At 51.7% G+C, this 19,980-nt stretch overlaps 1 protein-coding gene across 1 annotated transcript in view; it reads right to left on the bottom strand.

Moving 5' to 3' along the window:
- Positions 1–19,980, bottom strand: part of Per2 (period circadian regulator 2) — a 41,889-nt gene that overhangs the window by 6,369 nt on the left and 15,540 nt on the right. The window contains exons 7-20 of the mRNA XM_013122132.3: positions 17,014–17,065; positions 16,082–16,224; positions 14,452–14,530; positions 11,771–11,877; positions 11,163–11,316; positions 10,760–10,868; positions 10,028–10,153; positions 9,416–9,500; positions 7,787–7,949; positions 7,591–7,697; positions 6,331–6,495; positions 4,608–4,847; positions 1,510–2,315; positions 288–474 (exon numbers count right to left, since the gene is read on the bottom strand). Coding sequence (XP_012977586.1) covers positions 288–474; positions 1,510–2,315; positions 4,608–4,847; positions 6,331–6,495; positions 7,591–7,697; positions 7,787–7,949; positions 9,416–9,500; positions 10,028–10,153; positions 10,760–10,868; positions 11,163–11,316; positions 11,771–11,877; positions 14,452–14,530; positions 16,082–16,224; positions 17,014–17,065 — 2,523 coding nt within the window. The remainder of the gene's footprint in view (positions 1–287; positions 475–1,509; positions 2,316–4,607; positions 4,848–6,330; positions 6,496–7,590; positions 7,698–7,786; positions 7,950–9,415; positions 9,501–10,027; positions 10,154–10,759; positions 10,869–11,162; positions 11,317–11,770; positions 11,878–14,451; positions 14,531–16,081; positions 16,225–17,013; positions 17,066–19,980) is intronic.

Raw genomic sequence — 19,980 nt, 5'->3', positions numbered from 1 at the left:
GCGGTTTGTTGTGTTTGTACATGTGTACCTAACTTAGGAGGTTGAACCAATGCCCAGGGAACCCACCAACTGGTCCAACAGGGCTGGCACAGATATAATATCTTCATTGATACAGAAATTGGAAGCTAACAGATAGAACCCTGAATTCTGATGGCTAGGGCCTGCCTGCTGTGCTAAGTAGGGCAGGTGGAGCTGCATCCATGTAGAATGGCCAGGGAGAGAACATTCTAGACACAACCCAAACTTGTGCTGCCTAACACACACCTGTGCCCTCAGTACAAACATACCTGCCCCACTTCGGGATACATCGCAGCCTAGAGAGCTGGAACCCAGAGAATCTGAAGTGGCAGAGGCTCCGCTTCTAGACAATGCTGACCCTGTGGCTGAGCAGAGATCCTCACCCAGTAGGAGATTGAGCAGGTCACTGGATGTGGAGATGGCATCGCTGTTCTGGGTGTCAGAGGGCTCGTTGCACTTTAGGGACAGGAGAAAGACACTGATGAGCAATCATAGGGGCTCAGGGACAACACAGCACACAACACACAATATGGTGGGGTAGAGCCCAGGGAGTGCACTGGGTGGCTTTTGTGCAAAGATCAGTCATGGCAGTCATGGAACACAAGCCTTTACCTATCAGGTGAGCAGATTCTGCAGTTATGGGAATGTGGGGAGAGGGTTGCTGATACTCTGTGAAGACCACACAATAAAACGTGACTTTGGGAGAGTCACAGCACTCAGTGGAAATATGCCATGATGCTCCTCAGCCTCCTGGGTAGTGGGTCCTAGTGCCTTAGAGGGATGACAGGATCTGGGAGAACCACTGCCCACTTAGACGGCCCCACTTTCTGAACAACAGCAGCAACACCTTGCAAAGGCAGGTTGGAGCCTGTCCTTTTTTCTCCACACTGGGCTTTATTAAACTTCAAAGCCTAGCCACACAAGGGCATGGCTGTAATCCCAGCACTGAGAGCAGAAGCAGACTGATCTCTGAGTTTGAAGCCAACCTGATCTACATAGCAAGTTCCAGGCCAGCCAGGGATAGAGTAAGAATGTTTCAAGTAAAACAAAAACAAAACAACAATTAGAAGCCCGGTGGTGGTGGCACATGCCCTTAATCCCAGCACTGGGGAGCAGAGGCAGGTGGAGCTCTGTGAGTTTAAGGCCAGCCTGGTCTAAGTGAGATCCCGGACAGACTCCAAAGCCACAGAGAAACCCTGTCTTAAAAAAAAAACGTGAGGCCCACAAATGCTCCCCAAAGTCACACACTATTTCTGGTCCCCCATCCGCATTATCTGTCATCCTCATGTGCTTCCTCCTGACCTCCACATGTTTCATGGTAGGACCTCATAACTACAAATCACACATTTCAGACACTGCAGCCTGAACCCAAGTGCCAATCCGGCAGGAAGCACCCAATCCAGAACCTTCTCTCACATGAGGGTGTGCACTGACCACCGTGTGGTCCAGCCTACTGCCTGAAAGAAAGGAGGCAGAGCACAGAGCCCTTACTGTTGGAGATGCCATTGGCTGCCGATCCCGAGAAGTGCTGGTCGCGCAGTCTAGACCAGAAGCTGCTGTCCCTGTGGTCCCCAAGGTCCCCGGGGCTCCGATGCTGCTCTCAGGTGCCTCCTCTAGCTGAAGCAGGTTAAGCTGCAGTGGACTGCTGCCCCGGGACTGGAAGAGCGGTGGGGAGGCCCTGCCTGAGGCCGCTGTGCCTGCTGGAGGGGTGACTGGACAAGTGCATGGCTGTCTGAGAACCGAGGTCCGGCTGGGGAACTCAGCCTGGGAGGCAGGAGTTATTTCAGAGGCAAGTGTGGGGTGGGCTGGAAAGGAAGGCTGGCTGGGGAAGAAGGCCTGAGGCAGGTTGGGGGTTGCTGGAGGGAAAGGGTAGCTGGGTAGCATGAAGGCCATGACTGGAGCCAAGGGGGCAGCAAATGGCAGGGGCTGCACTGCAAATTCAGGGTGGGTGCCCACAGGCACAACAGGCATGGTGAAGCTGGAGTGGGCGGCCGCAGGCGGCGCCACCACAGTCCCTGGTGTGGATACTATGCCAGGTGCCTGGAACACAGGCAGAGGGTAAGCTGGCACCGAGGCAGGGAAGGGTGCAGAGGGACAGCTGGACTGGGATGTGTCAGAGGGCGACCAGGCTGTGGCGTTCAGGCCCACGAGGGGAGGACGGTGGGACACAGGCCCTCCAGACCCTGTGCTCTCAGAAGAGTCCTGAGTCTTCACACGCTTGGACTTCAGTTTTCTGTTCTTTCCAGTTTTCTTCCAAGACGACTCTATTCCGGAAGTATTTCTTGGTCCTGGGGTAGCTAAATGTGGAGAAACAGCTTTTGGGGAGGAGAGCATGTTTTCTTTAAGGGTGTGGCCCACAGTAGGCCACCACTCTCACACAGATGGTCCCACACCTAGGAGTATGTAAGTAGTACAAACTGGATTTGAGGAGGACACGAAGGGGTGTGTAGGGTGGCGGGATGGATCTGGGAGCTGGTAGGAGGGAGGTGAATATAAACAAAATGTATTTTATGGAATTCTCAAAAAATTAGCATTAAATCAAAAAGATTCTTTGTCCAAAACAAAACAAAAAACCAAACTTGCCATTCTCTGCCAGTCCCTGATATTTAGGGAAAAAAAGAAACCATGTATTGGTTTATGGACCCTAGGTGACAGTGACTGGCTTCACTACACCTACCACTACTGTTCCCTAAAGAGACGCTGCAGGTCCACCTGCCCCCAGAGAGCTGGAGCCTGGGTCTAGGACACCCCTGAAAAGTCCATGCTGAAGGCGCAGTTGCTGGCCCTGGGGGATGGAGGAAGGGAGGGCCTGGCTGGGAGGAAACTAGGCTACTGGGATATGCCCTAAGATCCTGGACCCACTTCCTGGCCTCTGTGACGTGGGCAGCTCTTCAGACACTGTCTCCTGCCATGGAGCGCCGTTTTGCACCAATGGATGGCAACCGTGGCCGCAAACCTTTGGAATTATGAACCAAACAAACATTTCCTCCCTATAAATTGGTCCTCTTCCATATTTTGTCACAGTGATGAAAAGCTGACCGACGGTCACACGTGCCCAGGAACACATTCCTCCTCACTAGTGACAGATGCTGCCACAGAGGCTTTCTATAGTGAGGATGAGGGACGCGATTGTGACAGGAGGAACTTTGCGTATTCCTTCCTTGTGGGGCGGCCCAGGAACCTGTTTTCTTCCCACTTCGGCAGAATAACGGGCCTAAGGCAATAGGTATGCAGAGGGGGCGGCCTCTGTGAGCTGTGACAAGAGGCCCACAACTTTACTGCACGCTGAGACAAACAGCACAGTCCAAGCACACTGCCCTGCAAGGAAAGGCTTTGCGATCTGCCTCTATTTTTGTTTTTCCTACTGGAAATTTTTCCCTCAGAGAGGACAGTGGCTAAAATGCTAAGCTCCAAGGGTGTCAGGGCTTCTTGGAATGTTAGGCGATTAATGTACTGTACAAACTGCTGGGTCTAGGGGTGTGTGGGAACTGGAACCATGTACACTTAGGGCTGCTCAGGGTTGGGGTGGGCGTCCTTCTTTCCACTGAGGTTCTGTGTGTGAGCAATACTGTGAGTGAGAATGGAACATGGAGAAGGCAGTCCTGGCTAGGTATGTCAGTCAGAAACAGAGCAGCATGCTCGCTGAAGACCCCATTCAATCCCTACCTCCAAAAGGAAGTAAAAAAGAGAAGAAAAGATATATCTTTTAAAAGAGGTCATAGCTTTCTCAGTTCCCTTGAGCGTGTCTATGAGGCAGGTCCTGCTGGTGTGTCTCCTGGGCTCACTAGCTGTGATCCTGGACCAGAGCTCCAGAGTCAAGAGAAGACCTGGTATTTCCAGCCAGTGCAGCCCCAGTCTCTGGGGCTACAAACAGGTGGCCAGGCACAGGAGCCAGGTGGGCATGTGGCCTAAGCCTGATGCCATCATGAATGTGTGGACAGGTGGCCAGACTCAAGAATCAGGCTTCCTGAACAGAAAACCCTCATGACATATGGCTCTTATTTCATTCCTGGACATAACCATCCAGGGATTAGGGGCCTGAAGGATGGTTTTATGCTAACGGCTTTGGCTGAGGTTGGCTGTCCACAGGGCAGCCCCAGGCCAGGAGGGTGCGTCTACTGGAAAGGACAGTCATTCCTCCATTCCCAGAGCCTGCATGCTACTGGTTCCACAGCACCGTGCTTATTCTATGCAGGTTGCACTTAACTTTTTACCCCAGGGTGTAGACAAAAGCCCCAACCCACAGTTTGCTGAGGCTAGCCTAGGGCCTCCCAGCTGTCTACGGTATTGTTCCCTTGGGAACATGAGGCCGCATCCTCGAAAGTGTTCCCAGGCTGCATCACCAGCAAAGTGGCAGTGGCTACTCCACATCACCGCCTCCGACCTGCACACAGTTCAGTATGAAGCCGGCCGGCACTGGATGCAACCCTCTCAAAAACGGTGTTGAGCCAGATGAGGAGGCCAACACTTGTAACCGTAGCACTAGGGAGGCTGAGGTAAGAGGACTGTTGTACAGGCCAGCATGACTCTTTCTTAAAGAAGAGCAAAGAGTTTCAAAAAACGAATGCTCAGTTCAGGCCGGCACTCACCTCTCTCACTCGCCTGGGCGCGAGACCTCTCCTGGAGATAGTTCTGGCAGTGAGCCTGCAGTGCCCCGAGCCTGCTCACCTCCCTGAACCGCTGCAGGAAGCCCTGCTCCTCTCTCTGTGTATGTGCAGCCAGAACTTCCTTGGTGAGGCCCAGCTTCTGCAGAGGCCCCTTTTCCTGGCTGAGGCCACCGGCTGCACCATCCAGGGACTCAGGCCCGCTGGCCACATCTTCTACTGTCTCTGCAACAAGAAGCGGGCTCTGATTGGCTTGCGCTTATCAGTGCAACCTATGGTGCAGACCACTCACACCCAGTCGATTCCTGATGCCCCCAGATGGGGGCAACATTCCCCATGCCTACTTCAGCATTCCAAGGGAGTTCCAGCAACAGGCAGAAAGCAGCAGAGACCTGATGATCCGCTGGGCCAGGCATCAGGCCTATGAGCAACGAGAAACTGGGAGCTGTGGACCTCCACTCTGGGCCTGAAGACATCCCAAAGCTGCCCTCAGCTTTGGGACACAAGGGACAGGACCAAAGTGTTACATCTTCCAAGGTTCGGGACCCTGCATGGTGGTCACTGTGACTACGAGGCCAATGGAGCAGACAGGTCAGAGCATGCTGGTTGGGCAGGCGGGGGTTGAATCTCATAGGCACATGGCTTAGAGACATTTTTTTATAATTCACTGTGTGTGAGTGTGTGTGTGCAAGTATGCGTATGTATGTGTGCAGGTGAGGAGACCAGAGGTTCACATTGGGTGTCTTCCTTGATCGCTCTCCACCTTAGTTTCTGAGATTCAACTGTCCTTAGTGAGCCCCGGGAGCCCCATCTCTGCCTCTGCTGGAATTCGGGTAGAGGTCACTGTGCCTGGGTTTTATGTGGGTGCCAGGAACTCAGGCCCTCATGCCCACTCAAGCAGGCGCATTACCAACTGACCCATCTCCCCAGCCGCCAAGCCTCCTTTTATTAGGAGAACTGAGACATGATCAATATTCCTCAGTGTGTTCCGGCTCTTTTCCCTACATAGGAATGGATGCTTAGTCTCACCTTTTGCTAGGGGGCAAGGCTAGACAGAGAAGCAGCCCCAAGCCTAGTTAAAGAAGTGGCGCCTGCACCTTAGGGACAGACACTAGGGCAGACAACTGCCACAAGGTGGCACCAGAGCACAGCAAGGACTTGGGCCCTAGCTGGCCACATCTGGCTTCTGAATTTTAAGTACCCAAATATCTTTTACTGGGCCTCTTCTGGTAAGTTTGAATAAACATAAAAGTTCAAAGTGGTAGCTAGAATTTGAATTTTTAAGTCAAAATTTCTGTGTATGTGTGTTACACGCATGTGCATATGGGGCGAGCACGCGCTCGTGTGTGTGTGTGTGTGTGTGTGTGTGTGTGTGTGTGTGTGTGTGTGTGTGTGTGTGTGTGAGCAAGTCAGAAGAGGGTGTCAGGCGTCTGCTCTATTACTTTCCACCTCATTCCTTTGAGAGACAAGTTTGCTCGCTGACCCTGGAGCTAGGCCAGCAAGTTCCAGTGGCCTCTCGTCTCCGCCTCAAGCTCTGGAGTTACAGGCCGTCTCTTGACCATGGCCCACTTTTTAATGTGGTGCTGGGGATGGGAGCCAGGCTCTCATGCTTGCGCAGCTCTTACCCACTGAACCATCTCCCCAGCCTCCAAAGTGTCTTTTGACAACTCAGATTGCTGTTGGCATTCCCCAAGGGCCTCTGGCATACCTAACTCCGGCTGTGGCTTTTTGTCGCCCACGTGGACGATGGTGCTGCTGTAGCTGCATTGGCTGGTGAGGGACACCACACTCTCTGCCTTGCCCGGCAACGCCAGGGAGCTCAAGTGAGCACTGACCTCTGTGTGGCTGGTTACCTTGGAGTGCCGAGTTGCCTCTTGACGAGAGAAAAACAGAAACAAACACATACACGGGAATAAAGTTACTGTCCAGTTAAGGAGCTGGAAATAAAGGGACCTAGGGGGCCCATGCTGGCTATACCCCCACCCCACAGATACTTGATATTGGGAGCTGGACAGCTTGTCCTCAGGAGAAAGCTAAAGAGGCAATGATGACACAGGAGCAACTTGAACTCCACACGCGGAGACCAGGATCTGAAGCATCTAGATGGCTGTGGTCATACTGAACCAGGGTCTTCGGCTGTATAGCAATGGCTTCTCCAATAAGCAGGAGGTGGGGGTGGGTAACCTGGGCTGGTCACTCCATTCCACGCATGACCTTCCACTCCCTTGTACTTTACCTAATAAATGGGACACCCTATTTCTTCTTTAACACTGTGTTATTATTGTTGTGTGGCCTCTTGTGCCAAAAGCACAAGGCGACAACTCTGGAGTCAGCTCTCTCCCTTCACCTCTACCAGGGCTCTGGGGATTGAACTCAGGATGTCAGGCTTGCAGACAGGCTGAGCCATCTCGCTAGCCCGTTTCTTTTTCTTTTTGTACTTTTTAAAGACGAAGTCTTATTTTGTAGCCCAGACTGGCCTCCAATTCCGTATCCTCCTCGGTCCTGAGATTGCAAGCATGTGCCACTACATGCAGTGGGGTTCCATTCTGACCCAGATCACAATTCACTGTGTTTAAGCAGCCTGAGCTTTCAAATGGCCATGGGGCATGCTGGTGTTCACAGCCAAGGGATCCTCTAAGCAGGCTAGGAAGGTGCTTGCCCCAGAACCGCAGAGATAGCACATCCAGAGGAGGGAAAAGAGCTCAGGGCTGTCCCCTCGTTACCAGCAGGCTTTCCAGGACTCTGTTCTCAAAGCTTAGTACCCTAAGTCTAGACAACACTTGGCCTATAAGAAGGGCACGGACTTTCCAGCTACCGTGGTCATTTAAAGACTTTGCTGGCGTATCTACAATGCATGCAAAATTAATCCAGGAGGGAAAGGGGACCAGGGAGGGCTTGTGATGATAATTCTGACTCCCCACAGGAGACATAAGAGGTCCCAGGTTAGACAGCCCCGAATGGAAAGTACCTCCAGAGTGCAGCCCAGGGCTGACTGTGGCCTTCCGGGATGGGATGTTGGCTGGGAACTCGCACTTCCTTTTCAGGGTGGCGGCCTCACTGCAGCTCTCCAGGTACCTGGAGGAGGGGTGGAAGGCACATATGGGTGGGAAGGTGTGGGTGGGGATGACACCAATGGCAGGGAAGGTCAGAGGGGCCCTGTGTACCTGATGACACTGTCGAGGCAGCTGATCTGCTGGTAGGAGCAGGCAGGCTGGTTCTTATAGGCTAGCTCCTCTGGGAAGACGGCCTTGGGTAAGCTGGCCCCTGAGCTGTCTCTATCTATGGTGGTGACAGCCTTCACCTGAGCTGGGGGGCTGCTTTGCATTTCTGAAACAAAACAAAACAGAGTTTTTCCATTTAATTCCTTTTATCTGCCAAAAGAAATCACTCCATATTTACAAAGCCCCTTCTTCTGCTCCAAGGCAGGAGGAAGGATTCATAATGTACTGATATGGAAATCCAGTGACAGTCTGCATCCAGAAGCCCTGTTGGCGTGACACCTGCGGAGTTTTCAAGCAAGAGCTTGGCGTAATCTGTCACCCAGGCAGAGCCTGCTTCTCTCTGGCCTTAACAGCACATGCCAGGGCCACTCTCAGGGCTCAGAGCTGAGGTGGAAGAGGATGGGTCTTGAACTTGGTGACCAATCAGACCCCAGCTTTCTTATCCTGAGCAGGGCAGGCAAGACTGAACACAGGGTCTTGCACATGCAGCCCGGAGTTATCTGCCATGAAAACTGTGAGCTATCCATCAGTAGATATTCACTGATTTATTTAGAGACAGAGACTCACTATGCAGCCCTGGCTGGCCTGGAACTTGCTATGTAGACCACACTGGCCTTGAACTCACAGAGATCTGCCTACCTCTGCCTCTGAAGTGCTGGGATTAAAGGTGTGTGCCATCACACCTGCCTTTTTTTTTCTTTTCTTTCTGAGACAGGGTCTCACTAAGTCACCCATGATGCAGGCTGACCCTAAACTATGGAACCCAGGCTTGCCTAGAATTTATACTCTTTCCACTTTAGTATCTAGGGAAGAAAGGTGGCAAGACTCAAACCACTGAACCACCAGGACAATTTCAAACATGACTTATAGTGGCAATGATTATAAGCAACTGTTGCCCAGGCACCAGACTGTGGGCTTTGTTTGTGCTAACCATAAGAACCACATGCTTGCTGTCCTGAGGGATCTTGAGCAATGAGCAGCTTTATCTTACTGGTGTATCCCCAACACCCAGCCCCTTACTGTCCACTGTAGATAGGTCTTGTTTTGAGAAGTGCAGGCACCTGGGCAATGTGTCCAGCTGAGTGTGTGCACGCACAGATGTGCATCAGGTGCTAGTTTGTACATGTATGAAATGTGAGCGTGCGGTCACGGATACTCAGTAGAGTGAAGAAATAAGCTCCCTGTCCCCACCCCTCCCCTGTGGCCACAGCTCCCAGTACACTCACTAGGCAGGTCCTGGGGAAAGGAAACACACACTCCACGCCCTAGTGGTCCAAAAGGTAACAAGGGCTTCCAGTACAGTAGGGCCTGCACTTGTTAGATAAAGTGGAGCAGCCCTTACTTCCTTGCTGAGCAAAACAGGGTAAAGCACACCCAGGAGGTGACATTCTCAGCCCTCAAACAGAGCAACAAGCCAGGACCCCAGGTTCTTCCCTCTGCCATCCTGAGACACAAGTAAAGGACACGGGGTTTCTGTTTTCTTTGTAAAAAGCAGAATAAATGTAGCTTTATTAAGGAAAAGCGAGGGGAAGCTCCTGGGAGTGAGGGAGGAGGCCAAGGACATCTTTTTACCTGCAACAGACGTTTCCTTTGGTTCTCCAGCCTCGTGAGAAAAATGACTTTTGGTTTGAATCTTGCCACCATTTTTAAAAATTCCCTTGAAGAAAAACAATAACGAACACGTTATTCATTCTAGGAGACCTTCTTCTCTCCATCCCCCACAGTGAGGACAGAACAGCCAACATCAGTTGGAGGACACTCAGGGAACCCTTGTATTTCTGGGATAGAACCCAGGCAGGGCCCTGCACATGCTGGGCATGTGCTCACTACGGAGGTACTCACTACACTCCAACCCAGGTTTGGAAATCCTGAAGGAGCCAGATGGAGCTGGCTACAGCGCTCATGGGATCCACAAGGGTAACAGAGAGCAAAGGAAATGCTGATGACTCTCCAGCACCCTTCACTTAAGCTTTTGCTTCCCCTGCTCTGCCCTCTGAAGTCATTTTCCTTTATAGCCGCTTCAACGTGAAAAATGAAGCAAATCTCAGGGGAACTGAGCCAGAGGAGCAGGCAACTGAGCCACTGGCTTCAGCCACTGCCTGGCTATTTCCCATCATGCTTTCTGACTTAGGGTACACACTGCTGAGCATGCATTCTCAGGGGGAAGAACAGAGAGGGACGTACGGATCTCTTCCGGTGAGACTCCTCATGGCCATTGCTGTCGCTGGATGATGTCTGGCTCATAAGATGTTCGTGGGACCCGTTACTGCCCAGGCTCCCGTAGCCGCTGGAGCCGCTATGAGGGACGGGCTGGGAGGAAGAGCAAACAGATCTCAGAAGAGGTCACCACAAGCCAAGCCCAAACAGTGGTTTCAGCTCTCCCAAGGTCACACAGAGAAGATAAGTGGAGGGGAGCTTTAACCCGTCACTGGTAGGCATGCAGCCACCAAGGAAACCCCATTAAAAAGGAATGTGTTCAACCTGATGATTACTGCATAGCTGAGGTCTTCTGAAGTCTATCAGAGTTTTAAAAATATAAAACCAATTCAACTATAGCTATACTTTGTATCCTATACCAAGAAGGGGACATCAACTCAGCTGTGGGACTGACTGTAGTTAAACTGATTTTGCTGGAGGGTGATGTCACTAAGTCCCCGGTGCTGGTGATAGTCTTTTGGGAAAGAGTGAGCCTTATACCAGTGGAACTCACATTGAGACTGTGTGACAGGCTGTGGTGTATGGGCATCCATCAACTGCTCATTCAAGGTCAAGGCTCACACATGGATGACTGCAAGGCTAGGAAAATTTGGGGCACTTGGTAGCTCTTAGGCCAATCATACTATCCTATCCACATTGGCCCACCTGGGCTGACATATGGGGACAGGCAGAACAGAGCACCCCTAGTGTGGTACCCACCTGCATCAGCAGCCGGTGGATTTGCTCTGTGAGCTCCTGAATGCTAGGGTGTGGAGTCTTCTCCTCGGGGCAAGGGGAGGCTGCAAACACATCCTCATTCAAAGGGCCCCTGCATGATTTCAATGTGTCTTATCAGAAGGGTCAGTCTAGCTTGGATGTGGCACCCACCCTGCCCACTTGGAATGGAGTCTCCAACGCCACCCCACAGACCCCCAGCTGCCACAGAACTCTGCTTGGATGAGTTCCGCCCACCTGGGGAGGTCAACTCCAGCCCATCTGCAAGGCCAGCAGCCCCCAACAGGGAGAGGCCCCATCTTTGCCTCCCCCCCAACCCCCCACCCCCGTGGTGGGAAGTGAGAAAAGGCCAGCATCCCAGAGGGGAACAAACCCTAGGAGCACTCACACCCTGACTTTGTGCCTCCCAATGATGAAAGAGATCTTCCTGCTCCAGGGGTTGATGAAGCTAGACCAGCTGGTGTCCAGCGTGATGTACTCCCCATTGCGGGTGCGGAATCGAATGGGAGAATAGTCGAAAGGCTGTCCGCCGGCCTGTAGGACTGAAGGTAAGAAACAGGTCTCAGGGCTGGTGTATAAGGCAGAAAACAGACACACAGGCTGGCCAAGGTCACCTCCTCCAAGCCACTGCTCTCAACTCCTGGATCTGCTTCAATCACACCCAGGGTGCTTTCCAACAGAGGCACGAATCTGTCAGTGCTACCCACATCTGCAAGTGCTCGGCTTGGAGGGGTCCTGTGCAGTCTACTCCCAAGGATGGTCAGAACCTTCCTGCCCCACAGCTCAGCTCGTCTTCCCATGTTCATAGACACCAATACCACAAATGAGTTGCCAAGGTCCCTTTGTGGGTTTTCTTCTCCTTAGCCCACTTAGGGCTGATGACACTAGGTCTCAGCAAGGAAGGGGGGCATCCACTAGGGCACAGCATTCCCAGCGGGTCTGACCCCTTCGGGCATCAGAGCACACAGGTCTCAGGGCTCAGAGAAGACGACCTACTCTTCTTGTGGATGGCAAGCATCAAGGGCCGGTCACTGGGGTGGAGCTGCACGAGCACCGGTGTCTCGATCAGGTCCTGAGGTAGATAGCCCAGGAGGGGGACTGCCCTGTAAGGCAAGGGACATGGCAGTCAGCGTATGCAATACAGGTGTCAGGCAGAGCTGACAGACTCTGAGGGAGGGCCATCTTAGGGGACCTCCTTGTTCAGACACAGTTCCAAGTCTCCCAAACAGGACACAGCAGAGGCAGTCTTTAAGCTTTGCAGAAAGTGAGGACTCCAGTGTTCCTGGGGGGTGTGACAGTAAGGAGGCTGTCAGCTATAGCATGTGACATCCCAAAATACACCATGGTGGAGTATTAATGTTTCTCTTTCTACTATCTTTCTGATGTTGGAGGATTTGACGTGAGTCTTGGTTGAACAGGCTTTGTCTGAAAGCTGTCCTTTCTAAGTCAGGTGGTCATCTTCTGTCACTTTGACCCCTAGATTAGGTCATTTCCTGTGGCTCCCCTAGGAATCCAGATGACTGGCTGGAACCCTCACTCAGTGCCTGCCTGTGCTTCTTGTGGAGTGGAGGCCCCTTGGTGTTGTGGGCTGGTCCTTGGTCACTGTAGGGGTGGAACCAAAGCTGCCATCTCTGCATCTAGCTAGGCTAGCAGGCTCATCTTCTCCAGGCAGCATCCCTGCAGATGTTTCCTCAGACTCTCCTCAAGCAGAAGGCCCTTCTACACAAATCCTTAGACTAGAATTTTCTTGGGATCTGAAGAGACTCTGACTGGATCCTCAGTGTCTGAGGCGTATTTCTCAGGCCTCCTGTTTCCTTTCAGACAGTGTACAGAATGTTCCTGGCGCCCTCCCAGTACAACCCTGGCTGGAGCAACTGGGGAGGGAGGAGGAAGGGGAAACAGGAAGAGGACAAGAGTCGGGGAGGAAGAGAAGAAAGAGGAAAGGAAAGGGACAACGCTAAGGAGGAAGGGCCCTATGCCCGACCCTGACCGCAGGGTCCCATGAAGGGCCCTGTAGGTTCCACTCACTAGGCAGAACTCTGCAGACTGCTTCCCACGGGCACTGCCCTGACTACTTGCCTCACAGCTGGAGCAAAACCTGTGGCAGTCTGCACACAGTCCTTAGATCTAGGCAACAATGCCAGCCTCTTAGGTAACTTTGTACACGCGTCCCTGGGTTCTGCATCTGATACTGTCCCTCTGGTACCTGGGCCACAGGTGATCTGTAGGACACACCCCAGCAACCTAGGCCAGAGGCTGCCCACAGAGCAGAACCTTCCCCGAGGCAGCATAGCACGACTCTGAAGAGGGGCCCTATGTCCCTGGCCAGGACAGAGTAGGAAGATGCAATCCTCCAGAACCTAGGGGTGATGATCTGGTTCTCTGTCCACTTCCTGTGGGGTGTTTTAAGGACACATTTCTGCAAACCACTCCCAACACAGTTGATTTCCACCTCTACACCTGTCCAAGGGCTGGGAGAAGGTGTACAGTGGACTACAGCCTGCTAAGAACCAAGTCCACCAAGGCCGTTCACACCAGCTCCAGTACCCTCCATGGCAGACTCAATGAGACAAGCCCGAGGAGCTCTGAGAAGAGGTGAGAAGGGACCCTAGACGGCAGGTTCCTGCCGAGGTCCTGCCAACAGCACCTCCTCCCGACATTGCCCTTGGCACCCAATCCCTGATGGTACCACCACCCATGAGACAGAGTTTAAACACAGTGATAAAGGCAGGCTCAGTTGAAGCAATCTCCAGCCCTCCAGAAAGCCCCACTTATAGCATTCATTTGTTATAATGTGGTGTTTGTTTTCTTGCTTCCCCCTCCTTTGTTTTGAAGTGGGATATTGAACTCCCAATTGTTCCTGTCTCAGGCTCCTAAGTGCTGAGATCAATATGTGCTACCACAACTGAATCTTATGTACTTTTAGTGCAATTTCAAAATATTGCATTGTCTGTATATCACGTGTCTGTAACAATGGGACATAGCCTGAAACATGTATAATTAGGCAATTCCATTGTACAAACAGTGACAGGTAAACAGAGCCAAACCCACATAGCACAGGTTGGTCACCAGGTGTGACTGCTGATGCAATCATGAAATATGGGGCACACAGAAGTGTAGGCTGCTGCAGTATACCAAGGGGGAGGACTTGCCAAAGTGACGAGTGCTGTACTGTGCACAGCTGTGGCTACTACAGAACTATCTAGAATGGGATGATGATAGCCTTGTTGCTAGGTAAAAGAACCACAACAGTGCATGTGGTTTCACTGAAACATCACTGTGTTACAGAACAATACAGTCACACATTTTTGTTGATTACCATGTAAGTAAGTAAAAATGACACGCAACCTTGTCTTTAATAATGATGTCAAAAGCAAAAAATTTCAGTCATATGCTTTTACTTCTAGCACTAGGAGGCAGAGGCAGAGGCAAGCAGATCTCTGAATTTGAGGGCAGTTTGGTCTACAGATTTGAGTTCCAGGGCAATCAGGGCAGTTACACAGAGAAACCCTGTCTTGAAAAAACAAACACAAACAAAACCCAAAAAAGCTCATTTTTATCTCTCTGGTTATTGCCAAGACAAAGAGGAGACATTGCACATCTGATGACATGGAGATCACAGTGCTGATTCCCAGACAAATGACAGCGAGGTGTGTCAACAGTGGGACACGACTCACCTTTCATCCACATCCTGGAACAAGCAGTTTGGTGTATGGGTTGTTGTAAAAATTCTCTTCTCGGGAGGAATCCTAGGGGCTGGAAGAACAGAATTACCACTTCTAAGACACACACAGTTCCATTTTGACTGGGGAAACCACAAGGACTGACAGCAATGGGCAGCCAGTGAGAAAATGAGAAGTCAGACTGAACAACAGAGCCACCATGCTGAAATCAGGGCAGGCCCCAACCAGCCGGCTGCTAACAGCCTCTTCAACCTCTCTGGGGAGGCCAATGGGAGCTGTCATGCTACCTGAGACATGTGGACCCAGGACAGAAGACCACTTTCATGGCTTATAGAATGAAACTACAATGATCTGAACAAATTACCTTCAGAAAAAGGAGTCACACGTCTGGTCTTATAGTATGTCAGTGCCACTGCCCTGGAGAACTTGACAGTTCTCAGGGTGGCCAAAGACAATACATTCTACACAGGAAGTCATGCATCCAGGGTTTTCCTCAATCATCAAATTCTACAATCCTTGGTTCTTGAAGTACACTCATAATTTGGGATTACAACTTGGTCCTCCTCTCTACACTTTCAATGAACATTTGGAAGGGAATGTTCTGGATGCAGATATACATCACCATGTTAGAGAAGAGTCATGTTAGAATGCATGGTTATAACCTCATGGCTAATCAAAAGATTGCAGTTCAGGGAAAGCAGTCTAAATGCTCCTGGGGTAGGGTGGAGCTACACCTCAGGGAATCTAAAGTCCTGTTACTCCCGAGTTAACACACAGAAAACAAATAGCTTCTGGCTATTGACTAGGAACAAGGACCATTATATCAAAAAACAGTTGCCAAAAGCCAGGCGGTAGAGGTGCATGCCTTTAATCCCAGCACTCAGGAAGTAGATCTCTGTGAGTTTTGAGACCAATCTGGTCTACAAGAGCTAGTTACAGGACAGTTTCCAAAGCGCAGAGAAACCCTGTCTTGAAACACAAACAAACCAAAAAAAAAAAAAAAAAAAAAAAAAAAAAAAGAGGGCTCCCAAGAGGGCAATCAGAGTGACATAGCTTTTGGTCTCCATAGGAGAAAGCCCATTGTCAGGAGGCAGGGTGGCCTAAGAAGCCCTTAGTGGTGGGACAGCTGGATGGCCATAGGCTGAGCTGCAGGGAGAGTCAGACAGAGGGAAGGGCAGGGTGCAGACTCGTGGGAGGAAGGCAGTCCAGATGGAAGTCGGGATGGACCACGGCAGGAACAGAGAGGCCCAGCACTGGAGGCCGAAGGAGTAAGTGGGGTTCTGGGGGGACTGAGATGTCTTGAGGCAGAGGCAAGGATGAAGGACAAAGATGGGAGGGGTACGGGGCCTCAACCATGTCAGAGCTGGTGCCACTTTGTAGATCAAAGGCAGCATAGCTAAGGGAAGGGGGAGGGGACATGGAAAGGGACACAGCTGCTTTCAGTGGATGTGGGAAAAGCCAGGTAGCAAAGAAGACTGTGCTGAATTTAGGGGAGATGGAGACTGACAAAGTTAGGGAGAGGCCACGGCGGATGAGCTGCTAGGTCCTTTTTAGACATCATGTATGGACTACAGGCAAGAAGGATGGGCTAACACGGGTGCTCCCTGGTGAGGCATGGTTGTACCTTCATAGCCCGAGTGTACCCTCTCTGCCAGCAGCAGGCAGCAGAGCTGGCTCTCGGAACCCTGCTGCTCTTGCACCTTGACCAGGTAGGGTGTCATGCGGAAGGGCTGGTAGCGAATCTCGTTCTCATGGTGTTTTCCAACGCTGTAGAGAGAGGAGTGTGGAGAGGGCCAAGGCTCTGAGCCATGACAAAGAAAAGCCTTGGCCTATTAGATAGCCCCACCCCTGGCTAATTGTTAGGGCTAAGCAATTCTTCCATTTCCTGTACCAGATGCCAAGGGTGACGAGCCGGGCTGCCACCGTAATGCCTCTAGTGGAGACCTAGGCCGTGCCAGAGGCAGCAAACACATCTGTACCGGGAGAAGCTGGCCAGTGCTCACCCTTAGGGCTTCTCCATTAGACCCGCACTGAAGGGTTAATGGTCAGAGTCCACACAATGGGCAGTAGCAGGCCTTCCAGCCTTTGTCTTAAGCAATGAGCAGTGAGATCAGGGCAAAGCGACTGGAAAAGGAAAGTTGCTTCCTTAGCGGGATTCTGGGCCAGCTCTCCTCTGGTCATGACTGGCATTGTCCTGGATGCTCAGGTGGTCACCAAGAGCCTGCAAGGAACACTATGACTCTAACCAAAGAAACTCAGGGGCACATTCGGGGCCACACACACTGCCTGGCCCATGGACCTGGGAGTGTCTTCCTCGGCAACAGAGGGCCAGCCAGTGTGCGGAACTCTGATTTTCTGGGGGGGGGGGGGCAGGGGGTAGATTGACTTTCCCACTCCCTGTGCACAGATGTTATTATGTAACTCACTGCAGTGGGTTTTCACACAGGCTCTGCAGAAGCTGAGCCTGGTCTCACTCTCAGGGGAGGTGGCACATACACCCAATTCTGGGCTGTCTGTATTGTTTTCCGAGTTAGGAAGACTGGACATTACACTTACCTGACACGGCAGAAAAAAGATTTCTCCTCCATGCACTCTTGGGTGAAAGAATCTACGAGAAAAACCCAGAGTCATTCGCCCAAGTCAACAAATAGAGTCAAACTGGGGTGTATATTGTGAGTTGGACCAAGTACAAAGTGAGTCCTTCACAGAGCTTTTATAGTCAATATAATTCCAACGTGTGCTGTGGACCAAATTACACTGCCCTACAAGTTTACAGACAGGGCTTTAGAAAACGTCTGTTTTTTCTTTTTGAAACAGGGTTTTACTAAGTAACCCTGGGGGGGCCTGGAACTTGAGGCAATCCTTCACCCTCTGCCTCTCTAGTACTATAATTACTGGCAAGAGCTAACAAATGTGTTTAAATTTCTTACTGGTGCACAGTGGTGCTACCAACCCACCGACAGTTCAGCACCAGAAGACACTAGCGTGTGTACTCACAGATAAATCCCTAAGCATTTACACTGCCATTTCTGAAATACTTGCTTCTAATAGAAGTGATTCAAGGTATTTGAAAATATCAACACTTGGTAAAATATCAACTTACTTTAACATTTACAATGTCTTGGGAAACGTGAGCTCGCTGGATCTCACGTCAGGGAAGGGGAGCAGGTGTCTCTATAATAGTCTGAAGGTTAAAAAGGCCTTAGATTTTATCTTATATACGGTATTTCTCCCATTCGAAAGAAAGGAGGAAACACAGGACCAGTTACAGAAAATGATTCAGAGTTACCAGCCTGCAAAGAATCCTGTAAAGTGGCCAGGATTTCCTTCCTAGCTTGACCATACTCTGGCTGACCTCTTTCTGGAGAGGTAGCCCAGACTACTCAGCCACTGTCCATCCACAATCCTGGACCATGCACCCATAACTCACACTGCAAATGTTTAACAGTCTGTCCAGTCTCTGGGTTTAGGGAGAAAGCAGACAACTTCCCCCAGAGGAAACTCTCAAGCAAACAGTGCATCTACCATAGCCTGCCTACTGAAGGAACACATTTGTCAATCTGGTGAAGGACATAGTGGCAGTGTCCTTCTCTGACGCTGACAGAATGGGAATGGAGGGAGGGACTGTCGACAGGAGAGGTCCTCAAGCTGGCCAGATTCTGGGTGGTAATGACAAGGGTTGAGAAGCCATTGTGTAAGCAGAGATCAATGACCTGCCAGCCACAGACAGAAACAGCAGAGAGTTCCCAGCGACAAGGCCAGTGCAATCTATCTGAGTCTGTCCTTGATCCCTGGCTTCTCAGAAGCTTTTAGCCCTTAGTCCAGCCTCAGCTCTGGGCATCCAAAGCCCATATGGTGCTGTGATCAGCAGACATGTGTAGACAAACAAGGAACTCTGGTTGGCTAGCCTTGTCTATGAGGGTGGAGGCTAGCTCCCCTTCAACCTTCCACTAGTGGCAGTGCTATGCCCTGAAAGCACTGCAGCCCGCCTGCCTCCCCCCCCGCCGCCGCCAGGGTCAGAGTCTTCATACTAATTTGGCAAAACAGAACAAAGTTTGCAAAGTTCAACCACAAGAGGCCTGCAACCAGAAGGGCAGGAGGGGCTGCCAGTGCGGTGGCACCTAATGGTGACAGTAATCCAGTCCCAAGAAAACGAAAGAACACCTGCCAATCCCTCCGAGTGACTCAGCCACCCCTTAAAGACCCTAGCATTCCACAAGTGACCCTAAAGCTCAGCACGAGCTTGAGAGGAACAGCCCATATCTAGGCCACAGGTGGTCCATCTGCTTGCCGTAGCTCACACTCTTCTCACAACGCAAGCTGTAATCAACTCCATCCCACAGTCTCTAGTGCCAACCTGAAAGTCCAAGTCCAACTGTGAGTGCAAACCAACCACCTGCTTCGAGGCAAGAGGGCGTGGGGTGGGCGTCCTGTTCCAGAGAAAGGCAGGCTGGAGGGAGAGGTGACAGGCCTCTGGCAAGTCTGAAACCAGGGCCCACAGATCTTCTCCTAAAATTGTAGGACCATCATGTTACCCCAGGGACCAACTCCTGCACACCTGGTACAGGTGGCTAAGACTGGGCCTCCAAAGCACCAAGTAGCCCTGTCCCATGGCTTGCTGGGCTCAGTTCAGCTTTGGCTGTTAGGGTTGATTATGGTTTTCCGGGGATGTGTGGCTCGCCTCTGGGGGCTCTGCTGCTCTGACTTCCCGAGGTGGCACCCACTGACAACACAGTCTTAGTGACATTCTCTGGGCAGCTCTGCCCTGTGGCTGAGGAAGCTATGCCTCATCTTTCTGCGTGCAGAATCAGCCTCACAAGGATGCTGCCAAGGCTCACAGATTACACACCCACAAGGACGCTGCCAAGGCTCATGGCTTACATGTCCTGGGATGCACCTGCAGCACTGGGGCCATGGCTAGGACTAGAGAGGGCAATGTGTGGATGCAGGGATCAGAGGCATCCTTGAAGATCTCTGATGCTCCTTCAGGGCTTTCCCTGTAGCGAGGAGGTCTTCCCTGCTGTTTATTTCCTACCCGTGGAATCCTTTAGCAATCTGCACCCCTGCATTCCTTTCCACTCTGCAGCAACTGCCCTGGACTAGCCATTCCCTCAACACTTGCATCAGCATGCTGGGCACAGCCACATATGCAAATCAGAGCTTTCCTCAGCCCTCCCGCCTTCCCCTGCCCCCACACCAGAACTGCCCTCCACACTCAGGCCTCTTCTGGCTTTCATTCTGCAACGGTTCAGCCGCTCCCCACCCCCAAGTGCCACAGGCACGCTGCAGCAGCATCCAGTTCTTGGCGCCAGCACCGCTTCAGTCTGTTTCTGTGGCTGTAACAATCTGTCACCGATGACTTAGGAGGAAGCTCGTGGTTCTAGAGGCTGCAAAGTCTAACAGCACAGTGCGAGGGATCTGGCGGGCTGCTGGGGAGGCCCACATGCCGCTTCAGATCACGGTGGGGAACAGTGTGGCGGGCACACACAGAAGGGGCAGCCTTGCTTAGTAGTGACCCATGCC

This window comes from Mesocricetus auratus, unplaced genomic scaffold, assembly GCF_017639785.1.
Source record: "Mesocricetus auratus isolate SY011 unplaced genomic scaffold, BCM_Maur_2.0 Super-Scaffold_100010, whole genome shotgun sequence".
In the NCBI taxonomy this organism is placed as follows: Eukaryota; Metazoa; Chordata; class Mammalia; order Rodentia; family Cricetidae; genus Mesocricetus; species Mesocricetus auratus.
The sequence above is the reverse complement of the archived record's forward strand: the minus strand, read 5'-3'. Positions and strand labels throughout refer to the sequence as shown.